The sequence below is a fragment of the Triturus cristatus genome, chromosome 5_2, assembly GCF_964204655.1.
Source record: "Triturus cristatus chromosome 5_2, aTriCri1.1, whole genome shotgun sequence".
NCBI classification, from domain to species: domain Eukaryota; kingdom Metazoa; phylum Chordata; class Amphibia; order Caudata; family Salamandridae; genus Triturus; species Triturus cristatus.
Window position 1 is genome coordinate 344,833,954 of NC_140588.1, and position 13,751 is coordinate 344,847,704.

The window sequence follows — 13,751 nt, forward strand, 5'->3', positions numbered from 1 at the left end:
GCAGTTTGTAAAGTAATGCACTGGCTTTCCACTTACCACATGGTCATAGATAGATCAGTATAATAAATGCTGGGTATGTCACTGCAGTAAGCAATGTGCTGGCCATCCACAGAGTCATAGATCAGTATAATAAATGCTGAATGCCACACTTCAGCGTGTAAACTACTGCGATGGCCATCCTCTTACTGTATGATCATAGATCAGTATATAAATACTGGATGCCTCACTGCAGTAAGCAATGTGCTGGCTATCCACTTATCGCACGGTCATATATCAGTATAATAAATGCTCAATGTCGCACTGCAGTTTAGCCAACTACTGCGATAGCCATTCACTTACCACACAGTCATAGATCAGTATAATAAATGCTGGATGCCGCACTGCAGTTTGTAAAGTAGTGCGCTGGCCATCCACCCTGGAGATGGCTCCATGTTTGTGTCTGAAATGTCTTTGGTTAAAAGAAATGCAATTTATGGTCGGAAAGTAGTTGTGTTGGCTGTCTGCCATGCTCAGTCAGCAGAGGCGAACTTGGAACTGAAAGGGAGCTGCTACATAAATAGTCCATAACACACCCATGTTTTCATATGTCGGCCTTCACATCTCTGCTGCATGCCTTCCATATGGCGGCGTCTGGGCGAAGTGGGCCTGCAGCGGGTGCTTGTGCGGCCGTTTGGAAACGCAACGTGCGTAAAACAAAATAGAAGATACAACATACATTAAACAAAAAAGGAGAAACACTGCATGCACGCCATCTAGTTTAGAATATCTGAAGAACTATTTATTTTTAACTGCAGGTAAGTGCAATTTTATTCACAGCATATTTCAGTGGATTCCATTTCTGTTAACGTCATGACGTTTGTAGTCCACATCAGCGTTTACCACATGCATTTTGTCGTAGGGAATGTTTGAGTTGTTGTAAACAATTTGAATTGTGTTTTTCCCCACAAGCATTTCTTACCTTTCCTGTTCTCCCACTGACATGATGAGTATTCCATCAAGGCCTGTAAGATGTACAGCTGCTTAACTGCCCATTGCAATAGGTGTGTAGTGCTGGGATCTATTCACAACCTGCTGGTTAAGGGCTCTATTCTTACTCTGTCTACTCCTCATTGCATCTTTCACAGGTGGCGGGCACAAATGTATGACGTTATAACGCGTACCAGTACTACGCATGCCATTACAACGCGGGTATTACTATGCCAATGCCTTTACAAGGACCTACCATTACAATGCAAACTTTTACCACGCATGCTATTACAACACAAAGGCATGCGTTGTAAAGACAAACACTTGGTAAAAGTGTTGGAGGTAGGTAAATCACTATATATATATACAAATGCCCTGATGCTTCAAGAGGGCACTCACCAGCAGCCCTGCCATCCGGCTTTCACTCAGGACTCTTCTCCGCATAGCAAATCAATTAATCAAGGCCTAACGCGTTTCAATGCACAAGGCATCTTCATCAGAGGCTCTCAAAATTTTCACAGGAAAAGCTCTCCTTTCCTTTTATTGTCCGTATGTTCCCTCTTTCTAAGTTTCCTTAATTAGCCTACGAAGGAAGAAGATTTGCATTTTAATTCAAATTTTTAACAGGAGCCCACTTAGGGAAGATGAACTGCTCTTCAAAGGGAACTACATATCCCAGTATGCTCCAAGGTTGGACTAAGCCAAGCCTAATTAAGGTCACTAGGCAGTTGAAATTTCGCCCCCGCAAATTATCTCCTAATACAATTTTTCCAACCAACTATTTTAATAAACCAATTTAATTACGCAAAACTAAACATTAACAAGTATTAATGTTATTAAACAAAAAAATAATTGGAAAGAATTTAATAAAGCTTGATTGTAATTTTCTTTCAGGATCAAATCAATATTATTTTGATCTGTTGTCGCGGGCCCCCAAAAGGAGTGGGGCCCATATGCCAGTGCCTACTTTGCCTATTTGGTAATCCGGAACTCTCTTTCACATATTGCCATATACTGAACTCGGCTCCATTGCCAGTGCTAAGCCCTATCCAGCAGTGTATGTACTTAACACTATGTTGATGGCATGCAGTGTCAAACCGACTTATCCTTTCCCACCACAATAGTGTGGGTAAGCCACAGGCAACGCACGCTTTGAAAATCAGTCAATAGGGCAGTGTTTATGTAATCTTAAATCTGTGCACAGGCATTCCCAGGGTAATACATAAATCAACATGGAGCACAAAGGATGGTTAATTCATTGTGAACAGACAGAGAGGCCCCTGGGGTATTTCCTGCTAGTAATGAGTGTGTATGTGGCCTAGCTTGTGAATGCAAGTATCTATAAGACACGGTGGGATTTTATAGTGTCATAAAACTGTGCACTATATGTACTGTTTAAACCAGTAGCTACTGTAATGAATTGTTATAATCCTGTATGTATTCAATGTTTCCATGGCTTTGCATTCTACGAAATCCAGGAATGTCAATGTTTACACTGTTGAAATGTAGGTGTATTGTAAAAGTCTTCTTTACATATTTTTTAAAAAAAGTATGCAAATCAACCAGACATCTTTATGAAGTCCATGCAAACACGTTTCAATTGAATGGTTGTGACAGCCGAGTATGGAAATTTCTGTCCGACGATTTGTAGGGAATTTTGTGTTTTGCAGACATTTTCGTGGCTTGGAAAACGTTAGTGCAGCAGACATTTATTTGATACTTCGCGTATATTTTCACAGAATTGATGGGTAGAGACGTGTAGTGAATGACAAATCTATTATATAAGTGGAAAACCCCATTGATTTCGCCAAGGAAATCCGCATACAAAATTGAGTGGTCTGCAGAGTTTGTGGAAAAGTCGCACTACATCGAGTTTCCCTTGGATTGTGAAACTTTTCCTGGCCCTTATCCAGACATTTCAGTGAAACTTGGTTAATTTTCAATTCTGGCGTTTTGTGACACTGCTCCTGCCCCTCAAATCAAAAGGATATGAAGCCCTCTATGGAGTCCTGAGCCTTACGCTCCTGACCTCTATACTCGCTTGCTAGACCGGTGAAAGCTGAGGCCGCTCTGTGGGTGTCTTGGTTGGTGTCACTGCCAAGGATCACTGCAATGACCTTTTAACTGTAACATAATACATTGTAACAGGACAATAAAAGACTGACTGGCATTTTGATTTACTGCTTATGAACAATTTATATCTGTTCTGATGTAAGACCTATCACCCTCTCGCTGACGTCACAGAACCTCCTGCTCTGTTTGTATACATAACCTGCCATGCCCTTCTCCTGACTGGCTATGGTGGGCAGTGTGAGCAAAACATGAACCGACTCAGGGTGTCTGCTGTTTGCTGTAGCAAGAACCCTGCATTGTTGCGGAGATTAGGGGGCGCTCTCTTTGCAAATATCCAGACACTTCTGCGTGAAAAACAAATATTATTTTTCCTAACAAACTGTTCTGTCTGAGAGGGAGAATTTCTGTTACTATTTCTGATCTGTTAAAGGATAAGCTATCTGTAGCTTTCATATTCAATTGGAAAAGCTATATCAGAGTTTCAACATCGGACTGCGGCCCTGTTCTTGAGGAGGAGGTTTAACTCATGGGCCACTTCATACAACCTCATGTTGTATAGTTGTACGCACCTTAAGCGATATCGACAAAGAATGTCATAATAAAGCCGCAGTAAGGTAACTAACTACAGATAGCTTTATGATGATTCTTGCAGACCTTTCAGGTATTATAGATTTCTTTAGTTGGTGACTTGTATCCTATCCATTTACATGCTGGAGGGACTTTGCTTAAAGGTTTATAGATCACCTACATGTCCTAGGTTTTGTGATTTTTAAAGCCACAGTGTGTACATGTTATAGTTACATTACTCTACGTTTTTAACATGTATGCAAGTGACTGCATAAATAAGTAAATCTTTTATCATAACTATTTACAATTGCTTTACTATTGAATTACAAAAAAATAAAATTAATTTAAAGTACAACACTTGAAAGCCGGAGTTTATTTAATGCATCTTTAATCTACATATACTACCTTCATTTATGCATCTACATACCTTCCATGTACTTGTGTATCTATATATTTATAACTTTTCTTCGAATTCAGCATATCCAATGCACTACTCTATTTCTCACCCTATACCGCTCTCAGTATATCCTCTTCTTCCACCCTCTCATTGATCCCAAACCCCATACCACTACTATGATCCCCCAAATAACCCTTTCTAGACTCTTCTCTACTCTACCCCTCCTTGATTCATCTCATACTTCTTTTACTAATCCAATCTCTGAAAGCAAGCCATTTTAAACCCTTCCCTCTGACTCGTTCCCCTCTGCCACCCTCCGCTCTGCCTCCCTTTTGATCATCCCAAGCCTCCTTCTACTGCTATGAGCTCCAAAACAAACAAACAAAAAAAGTTCTAAATTCTTCCATCCCTCCACTATCCTTTTCAATCGAAATAACAGATTACCATGTTCACCACTCAAATTAATTTCATATTTCACAAGACTAATTCACCACTAATCCTTTATGGGTTCCGGAGTAGCGAGCTACTCGCTGAAAAAGCGCTTCAATGCCTCGTCAGGGGTAGCAAGGGCTATATAAATGCAAACCTTTTTCTGTCTTATATCCCTCCACTATCCTTCTCAATCCAAATAACTGAATAAGATATCCATCACTCAATTTACTTTCATATTTCACTATACTAATTCACCACTAATCCTTTGAGTTCTGGAGTAGTGTGCTACTCTCCGAGAAAGTATTTTGACACCTCGTCTGGGGTAGTAAGCGCTATTTAAATGCAATTACAATACAATACATGCATTTTGAAAAAGTTGTTTCAAAGACTTCCCAGTGATTTTCCTTGTTAGATTTGGTAGAAGAGGGCTTCCACACTCTGCCAGAGATAAAGCAGTGATGAAAAAAATCTCTGGTATGCAGAACGGCTATCGTGTTACCTAAGCAGGCCAGTTGCCTTTCTGTGGTGATTCACTAAACCCTATTGTTTCATTGGTGGTTCAATGCATCTCTTTCGTGGTAGATTGCAGAGTTGGACTGCACCCATATAAATCACTCCTGCAAGAGCCAGCTCCCTGACACTTTGCACCCTGTGCACACCCCTTAGTAGACTAACTGCAGCCCTTAATGTTGAACAATGCCACTGCCTGCTTTCGCTTTGCGCATAGGTCCACTGCATGTGTGTTGCTCTGTTTTTTATTGCATCAGCTGTTGCTCTGGGTGGTTATGAAGTTTTCGTCTTGTGAATCAAGCAAGACACGCCATCCCAGTTGGGCCTAAATCCACTGCAACCAATCAGCAGCTTTTACCACCACTGTTATTGTGTATGAAATGGGCTGTCCTTGAAGGGTTAGAAGGTGTGCTCTGCTACTGATACGTCACTTGCAGCGTGGAGGATGATTCGCCTGAAAACGGAATGGCGTCTGGAGGAGCCAGTTCAATCCAGGATGTTGGGAAGGCAACCCGTGATTAAAAAGTTGAGGTCTGAGCAGGTGCAAGAAGGGGTGTAAAACAACCCATGATCCTACCATACAGAGTTAATGTGTGCTGAAAGCTGAGTATGGTAGTGAGGAGCAAATGGCACCACTACATTTCTAGCTAAAGTGATGGTGCCGACTAATGTGCAGAGGAACTTGGTAGAAGTGGGCGAGCCAAAAATTTAACAGATAGAGATGTGTCTGACTTGGGCCGTAGAGCCTATTGCAGAGCTGAGCGCTGAAAATATTTAGCATATAAACCACGCAACAAACATCAAATAAAATATGATCAAGTCTCTTCAAAATTCAACAAAGGGCATTTTACATCTGGAAGCATTTCACCATAGTACATTCTGTTATACCACTGGATTCAGAGGTATTTATTAAAGTGGTAGTGTTTATACATGAAGTTAGAATTGTTACTGTCCCTTGCCCTGACTGCAATGCCATTGATGAACTAAGAAGCAAGTCTGTTGTCATGTGTACTCTGTATGTGGCCAATATTCTTATTGTCTTCAGAGCAACATTATAGTCTGTTAAATCAAACGAGCTTTTTGTACCATCCATAACTTGAATTTGCATATTTGAAAGTGTTCTCTTATGTAATAATGAAGAAAAAGGCGGGTTGGAGAAATAAAATATTTTCCTATGATCACACAGTTTGGCCAAACATGGAAGCTGGGATTGATCCCAGATTTTCGGGTTTCACATTGTGCAGTTCAGACACTAGTTAGGCATCTCCTTTTCTCTCCTTTATTACGTCAAAGGTTAATGCTTTGTCTTTAAACCTTTGATTTCAAAAGGTACCCCCTAAATCATCAATCTTAAATCGTTTTACAGAGAAAAACCTCTCACCATTATTTCTCATAGCATCAATAAATGACGGTGTCTTTAAATCTTGGCATGTGTGGTAAGATAGGTGGTAGGCAGAAAACACTTGAAAGTGCTAAGCCAGATCCAGGCATTTGGCTGGAGCTTATGGTGGCTCACTGATCTATAGGGCTTGGAGAAGCCCTCTTTCTGCTTCTGTGCCAGGTTGCCCTCCAGGACCTGTGTGAATGTGTATTTTATTGTCTGTTTGTATGCATGCCTGTAATGTGTTTGTTTTGGGTCGGTACACATACACAATACATCACTTTCTCTGAGTATACATCAACATCCACTGTTTCAGACTATTCAGCTTCCCTGACAATGCGCATGTTCCATGATGATGATGATGATGATGATGTCTCCTTTCCAGATGATCTAGTGTGCTCTCTACTAATGCATTCTTCTCTGATGATATATCCAATTTCCACATGATATGCTATCTACGATACTGATCTCTATAATTTACTGATGGTACATACTGAGTCATTTAAAAAGTGACCAACTTTATTGTTGGAATTTCACATAGTAAGTATCTTTCTAGGGAAAGGTGGGTGTGCAATTGCTTTTAAGATCATAGATCAAGATGAGGTTTTTTGCATGGTAGAGGCATCCATACAGGTATCACTGATAAAAGGCATTGTTATCAATTTAGAGTTTCTCTTCACATGTTAAAAGCCTGGTGGTTGTTGCTGGCAATACCTCTGTATTGGGTGATATTGAAACATACATTTTTCACAGGGAAGTTATCTTCTAATTATCTGCATTAGTGTGATTTCACTACATGCGTCACCCAAATTATTTTATAAGCTCCAAACATTAGGATAAAGTATCAACTGAATTATAGCTTACAAGTCTGGCTGTTTCATAGTGACTCTTAAGTATATTGGTTTTGGAATATGGATTCCAAAACAAGTTGCTGACCCAATATTAATTTTAAAGCTCTATTTTCTGTGTGGAGCTGTTATTTCTGTGCTTCTGATTTTTGACTTTTGTATTGTATGTTATTGTCTATGTATTGCTATTTGATGGCTGTACGTTAATTGCGGAATATTTTTTTCTTGGTCGACTGACTAGTGTTATAGAAAAAAATAGCTATGCTATGTGAATTATGCCTTCAGCTAGTAATAATGTAAGTCACAAAAAATAAGTTAAAAGTGGAATCGTTGTCAGCCTGGAGTAGTCGAACAAAGTTTAGCTTTGTTGGGCAGAGAGTGGTAATGTGTAGGGCTGGTGGATCTCTGCTAATACACACACTTTATGTAGCCATGGCTGAATAAACATGCATAGATTCGCATAAAAGGTTAGTTTGAAAGTGTCCTCGTTGAACTTTGATAGCTGTTATAGGGCTCAAATGTTGCAAAAGCGTTTCCCTCCCGAAACTGTGTGGTATAAATCGAAAGTATTGTTGAATTTTCATCGGTCTTGTTTTTCTGATTTAAACCCGAGTGTTTACCCATTTTCAAATGTTTGTATGCATGGATGCATTGAGGAGTTCTTCATGGAACAAGCCTGTTCTAAATCTGAGGGAAGTGCATTTAACTCCAGATTTATGATCCAGATTACTATTTAGTACTTGGTGTACCAATAAAAGCCTCCATTTTAACAAGGCAATGATAGGAGGGCTTACTCGAACCGGCCTATTAAACGACTCCCCCTGTTTTGGGATGTACAAGACGTTTTTTCTCCCGTGCCTCTTGTGTTTTCCTGTCACGTGTTTTGGACACCCTGTTAGTCAAATGAAGCAGAACTCCCTAACCCAATTTTGCTGTTATGCACTCGAGTAATCACCACCAGGAAATGATTGCATCTAGAAATCTGTAGTTTTCAAATGGTCGCGCAGAGGTACCAGGGCCAAATCACAACGTAATATGAGTATGTGCAGTAGTACGCCTGTAGTACAACTTCAAGGCATTTATGAGTATGTGCAGTGGTAGAAATGTATGAGTATGCAAAGGAATACTCGCGTAGTAGTACTTCACTACATTTAGGAGTGTGTGCAGAAGTAGGCATTTATGAGTATGTAAAGGAATGCTCCTGTAATGCTTCTTCGAGACATTTATGAATATGTACAGAAGTAGGCATTTATGAGTTTGTAAAGGAATACTCCTGTAATGCTTCTTCGAGACATTTATAAGTGTGTGCAGAAGTAGGCATTTATGAGTTTGTAAAGGAATACTCCTGTAATGCTTCTTCGAGACATTTATAAGTGTGTGCAAAAGTAGGCATTTATGAGTTTGTAAAGGAATACTCCTGTAGTGCTTCTTTGAGACATTTCTGAGAATGTCCAGTAGTACTCCTTTAGTACTACTTGACGTCCTCTTAAATACCTATATGAATTGGCCCCTCCAGATGCCCAACTCGCTATTAGTAATCGAGCACAGAGGATACAGTCCTTTCTGTTTGTACTAACGTAGCATGCAAAGCAGTCCCTGGATATATGGCTGTGTTTACCATTGAAGCAACCTCATCCTTAAAACACAACCTTACCCTGGAGCCATATTGCAGCGCCGGAGCCTGCTTCGTTCTCTGTGACCGGTTCAAGCTCCTAGAGATCCTGGGGATTTTTGTATTATAGTGACGTACTGTGGCAGAAATATACGCACCAAAGGTGCCAAAACCAGGAGAATAAACACCTCTCTTCTCTCTTCCTCCACAGGACTTTCTCCAAGGGGACTGCACCAAAGCATACGAGAAGCTAGGCTGGAAAGCCAAGGTCACTTTTGATGTGAGTACTATATTGAGAATGCCACATATCTAACCATGTTAGAAGGCTTACCTAGGAACACTAGTAGTAGTGGTAGAAGTGACCCCGACAGACGTGGCTTTTTGTGTTATGTTATGTAGTTATCATTTTGCAGTGGCAAAGTGAGGACGTCCTTGAAGATATTCTTTTTAAGATATCGGCCCAGTGTTGAGCCTTAGAAAATGTATACAGAATTGTACACATTGAAATAAAATAGCTATACACTCTGTGCAACAGTTATCTTCTATACAGCTGTACTTAATATGGTAGGTGCGAGAAATGATTGTACCTTTCCACCAACAAATGTTACAGAAAAGTTCATGATAACTCCGACATTGCAAGTTTTTTTTTAGCCCCTCATGTACGTTGTTAATTTTAAGGTACATAAAAAAATAGATTTTTCTTCCCAGAGTATATTTACGTGTAGGTAAATAGTGAGCCTTTTTCACTAAGGAGCAGGTGATACTCCTTAAGAACTTTTATAAGATTAATTTATAATTAACAATTGCAACATTTTTCAAACTCCTAATAACCTTTTTAATAACTAAAAACAATGGGTCTTTCCTCTAAAATAAAATCTTAACGCTTTAGAAATCTTTGGCTTGTTAGCCAACTACTCCTATTTGCTTGAAACGGTTTTCATGTGCAGATAATTTTGAATTGGAGACTGTAAAAGGCTGGAGTAATTAGGCAACATTTGAACAATTTCACGAATTTGCTGAGTTTTCAATGTAGTAGGAATTTTGAAAATAACATCCACATTTGCCTCCTTACAGTGTTTGTGTAAAAATATTTAATTGTTCGTTTTGCTTTGTATTTGCTTTGCAATAAATAGCATGTCATTGTTATATGTTGTAGCCTCATTGTATATTAGAAAAAACACAGATGGTTTACTGTTTATGAAGTAACCTATGAGTTTTATTTCCTGCGGTGTATTGTAGTCCTAGATATAATGGTAAATATGGACGGCCCTGTACAGGTCTCCTTTTGTGCTTTTCCACATTGCATTTTTTGTATTATAAATGTTTAATTATATTTCAATTCAGTCTTGACATATTTATCTGCCACGCCATGTATTGATGCTAGGCAAAGTCTGAAAGCCTGCCCCAGTCTGCCCTATGATCGTAAACTCACCTCAGTATAATAACTTAAGAGAATGGGGATAAAGCAAAGCGATATCCACAGGAGGCATTAGATAATGCAATTAAGGAGGAGTATCTTACGGAACAGTTCAACATTCACAATAATGTGTGGTGGTGTGTAATGAATGTACAGAGGAGCTGTATCCATACCAGATTTTCAGGATGTTCACTTAGGAGTAATTGTCATACAAAACATCTAAATGGAAATGATTTACATCGTGGTTATTTAGGAATTCTTGCAGGATCTGGCTTTCCTTGGCATGCACTGGATTCCTCATATACACAGTAATGTAGGCTTGAGGTATATAATGGCCTGTGTTTTGAGGTGCTCGCAGTTATCCACAAAGTCTTGGACTGCACTAGTAACAGCACTGAGTTTATTTGCTAAGTTACTGATTGTAGCCTCTGAGTTCTAATTCTAGGTTTCCCACTTGCCAAATGTTTTGTGGACCTCTGGCAATGTGTCTCCTTATGCTTCATTGCATGCATCTGCCAAATCGTGAGAGATTCAGATCAGACAGAATGCCTTCATTAAGTGCAATAGTAAAACTAACATTAGCAAAGCCAATACATTGCAGCTTTGAAAAGCCGAGCCATTGACTTTGTAACCATCACGAAAACGCATGCGTCAAGATGCATATACACACGTAGCAGCCAAACTTTGAATGGATTTTCCTTTTAAAGGAAAACCATTTCAAGATGGCCCCAATATTCATGCATCTTGAGTCATGCTCACAAATCAAGACACTTGCATTGTGAAGCTTGTAAAGCACGAGGAGTGGAGTGTTCATGCATCATAATACATGTGCCCATTTTGAATTTGGTGGACAGCCATGCTAGAACAAATACATTCATATATTACAAAAAGGAGAAAAATGCTAGTGACAAGAAAAGTGAGTGGCTCCTGGACAGGACAGACACAAGAATAGGGAGGACAGACAGCCTTTGAATCAAAAGTAGACAACTGAGATAGAAAACTAGACTATCCACACATTAGGAAGGGGCTGACCCAAAGCCCACTCTAAGTATATGATATTCATTGGAAGCAATAGACTACTAACGCAGTGTGTAGCTAAGGTCCACATAAAAGTTTGATATTGAGTTACACTAATCTCTTTAGCCACTCAATTATTTCAAATGAAGCCATCTTAATTTTGCATCCAATGTCCCCACCGTCGCAAAAGATCTTACTTAGTATTGGGAGACATAGTGTGGATTTCTGGGAGGGGCAAGGGGTTAGAGAGAGTTTGAAGGACTGATAACTTAGGTTGACATACAGGGTTCTATGCATAGTTCCTTCAGAGGTGCCACCCATAGCTGGTAATAGAACCATATAGATAACACAGTTAATGTGTTTGTTTTCTAGGAGCTGGTGAAGGAAATGGTAGACGCCGATGTGCAGCTCATGAAGAACAATCCCAACGCCTAACACACCTAAATGCTCACTCCATTGAAGCCTTGCAGTGCCTATCGCGTGCTCCCTCCGCACGTCTGCAGAGATAATGCACTCCAATTTATGGCCATCTGGCGAAGCTTGCTCTGTATACACTGGTGTCAATTTTATTTTTCAGCTCGACTATTATGCACCTAATTGGTGACCATGGACTGGTTGGCAAATGTGATTCTTGTAGTCTGAATTTTGTGTTTATATAGTCCTTTACCTGAATGATGAAAAAGCTTAAACAAAATAATTTCATTCTGTGATTTCTAAACTGTGGTGCAATGGACTTTTACTCCCAGCAACAATGCGTTGTCCTTTTCCTAATAAAATATCTTTCATTTTGAAAGACAGTAAACGTTTCTGTATATTCTGTCATGGGAAAAGATTGGGTGAGCTGGTAAATAATTGATAATTCCCCCAAAACCACAGTTATAATCCCAGCTTCCCTGCTTGACCAAATTATTTTAACTTGAGCAAATTACTTACTCTCCCTCTGCTTAGTTGCATTAGTTGCAAAACACTGGGAGTACTTGGAGACACGTTGTTAAAAACCCTAAAGACGGCATATAAAAATCTGGCCATAGCATCTACAAACAAACCAAAACACGCATCAACCAATAATGTACATCAAAACCATTTCAACCTTTATATTGTCCTAGCACGGTTTAGTTGTGGTAGAAGGCCTTTTCAGCTTTCCCACACACTCACTGCTCATCCTTCGTCCCTACACCAAATCAAATCACCTTCATTGGACTGCCATTAGCATACTCCTCGGTGTACTGTAATAAAGGGAGATAAGTAAAACATAGTTAATTGCTTACAATTGCCATGCGGAAAATTCATTTTGAGCTCAGGGGCGTGGATTCACAAAATATGGTTTTAACAAACAACGAGATTGTTGAATGAACAAAGTTTAGCGTTTGCTTGTGTAAGCCTCCAACCCTGGACGAAATCTGCTTTAGTTTCTGCATATCCAGGATCGCTGCTGCACACATGCTCTTCCCCACCCCATCCTGTGGCAGCTTACTATAATTAGACGTCTACGGGAGCATTAAGCAACTCAAAGAGGGCTTAAGGAGTACAAATGACTGAAACCTCAAGGTAAATAAATGTTTAAACATTGCACATGCTGCCGGGTTTGGCGAAGGTCGCGGAGCCCAACGTTTTCAAATAGTCCAGGACCCGCACAGGAGAAGTTGGGAAAATCTTTATTGACCTAGGAGCACACGTGGACGTTGTGGATATAAAAGAAACTTCCCACCGCCGAAAACACTCTCGCCCTCCAGCCTCTCACACGCCACAGGCCCGGATGTGTTTCTTGAGCACTCCGAGATGTCACTGGGTAAGTGGATCCTGCAAAATAAACAGTGGCGCTCATTAACATTCACGGTGCAGGTTGGGTTGAAAAATGATTAATCGGCAGCTAGAAAGCACAAGCAGAGAGGGGGTGCGAATGTGAAAGATCGACTGTGGCGGACAACGAGTGCAGGAGTCTGAGAGCCGCGCGTGTACACTTTCAGATCTTCGCGGATCTGGCTTGGGTGGTTTAATTTATAGATTTGTGCACGCGCGGGGCTGAGCTCGGCCTGCAGAAAGGAGGTATTGTTTAGCAGGCGTGTGGCGTAGGAGCTTTTTAGAGGTGCGCAGTGGAAAGCGCTGGTGTGGGGGACGGGAAGGGAGGGTCTGGGTAACACTTACCAGGGAAGGCGGTGGTTGAGCTCCGTGTGTCCTCGGAGGGGAGCTGGACGACACAGACCAGGCGCCTGTTACTGCTAATGAGAAACAGCTTGGGCACACAGGGCAGGTCTGATGACCCGACCACAAAGTACATGTCTAAAACTTTCCAAGAAATACTTTCCTTCGTCCGCCTCCTCCTCTTCTTTAATAGCCCCTGCTCCTCAAGAAGAGTCCATGTTCGGGGACGATCAGCTCCACGTGATCGGAGTAAATTTTTTTAGGACCTCTGTTCGACTGATATCAATATAGTGGAACACGATGAAGCTCATTTTCTGTACCTCAGTGTGGTTATCCTCCATGGTACACTGACCAGCTTGAAACTTGCCTGGGAGAATCCTAGAATTCTG

At 40.6% G+C, this 13,751-nt stretch overlaps 1 protein-coding gene across 1 annotated transcript in view; it reads left to right on the top strand.

The window, feature by feature from the left end:
- The window catches only part of GMDS (GDP-mannose 4,6-dehydratase), a 1,578,414-nt gene extending 1,566,397 nt beyond the window's left edge, over positions 1–12,017 (top strand). The window contains exons 10-11 of the mRNA XM_085607140.1: positions 8,998–9,066; positions 11,593–12,017. Coding sequence (XP_085463266.1) covers positions 8,998–9,066; positions 11,593–11,655 — 132 coding nt within the window. The 3' untranslated portion in view covers positions 11,656–12,017. The remainder of the gene's footprint in view (positions 1–8,997; positions 9,067–11,592) is intronic.
- Positions 12,018–13,751: the final 1,734 nt, after the last annotated feature.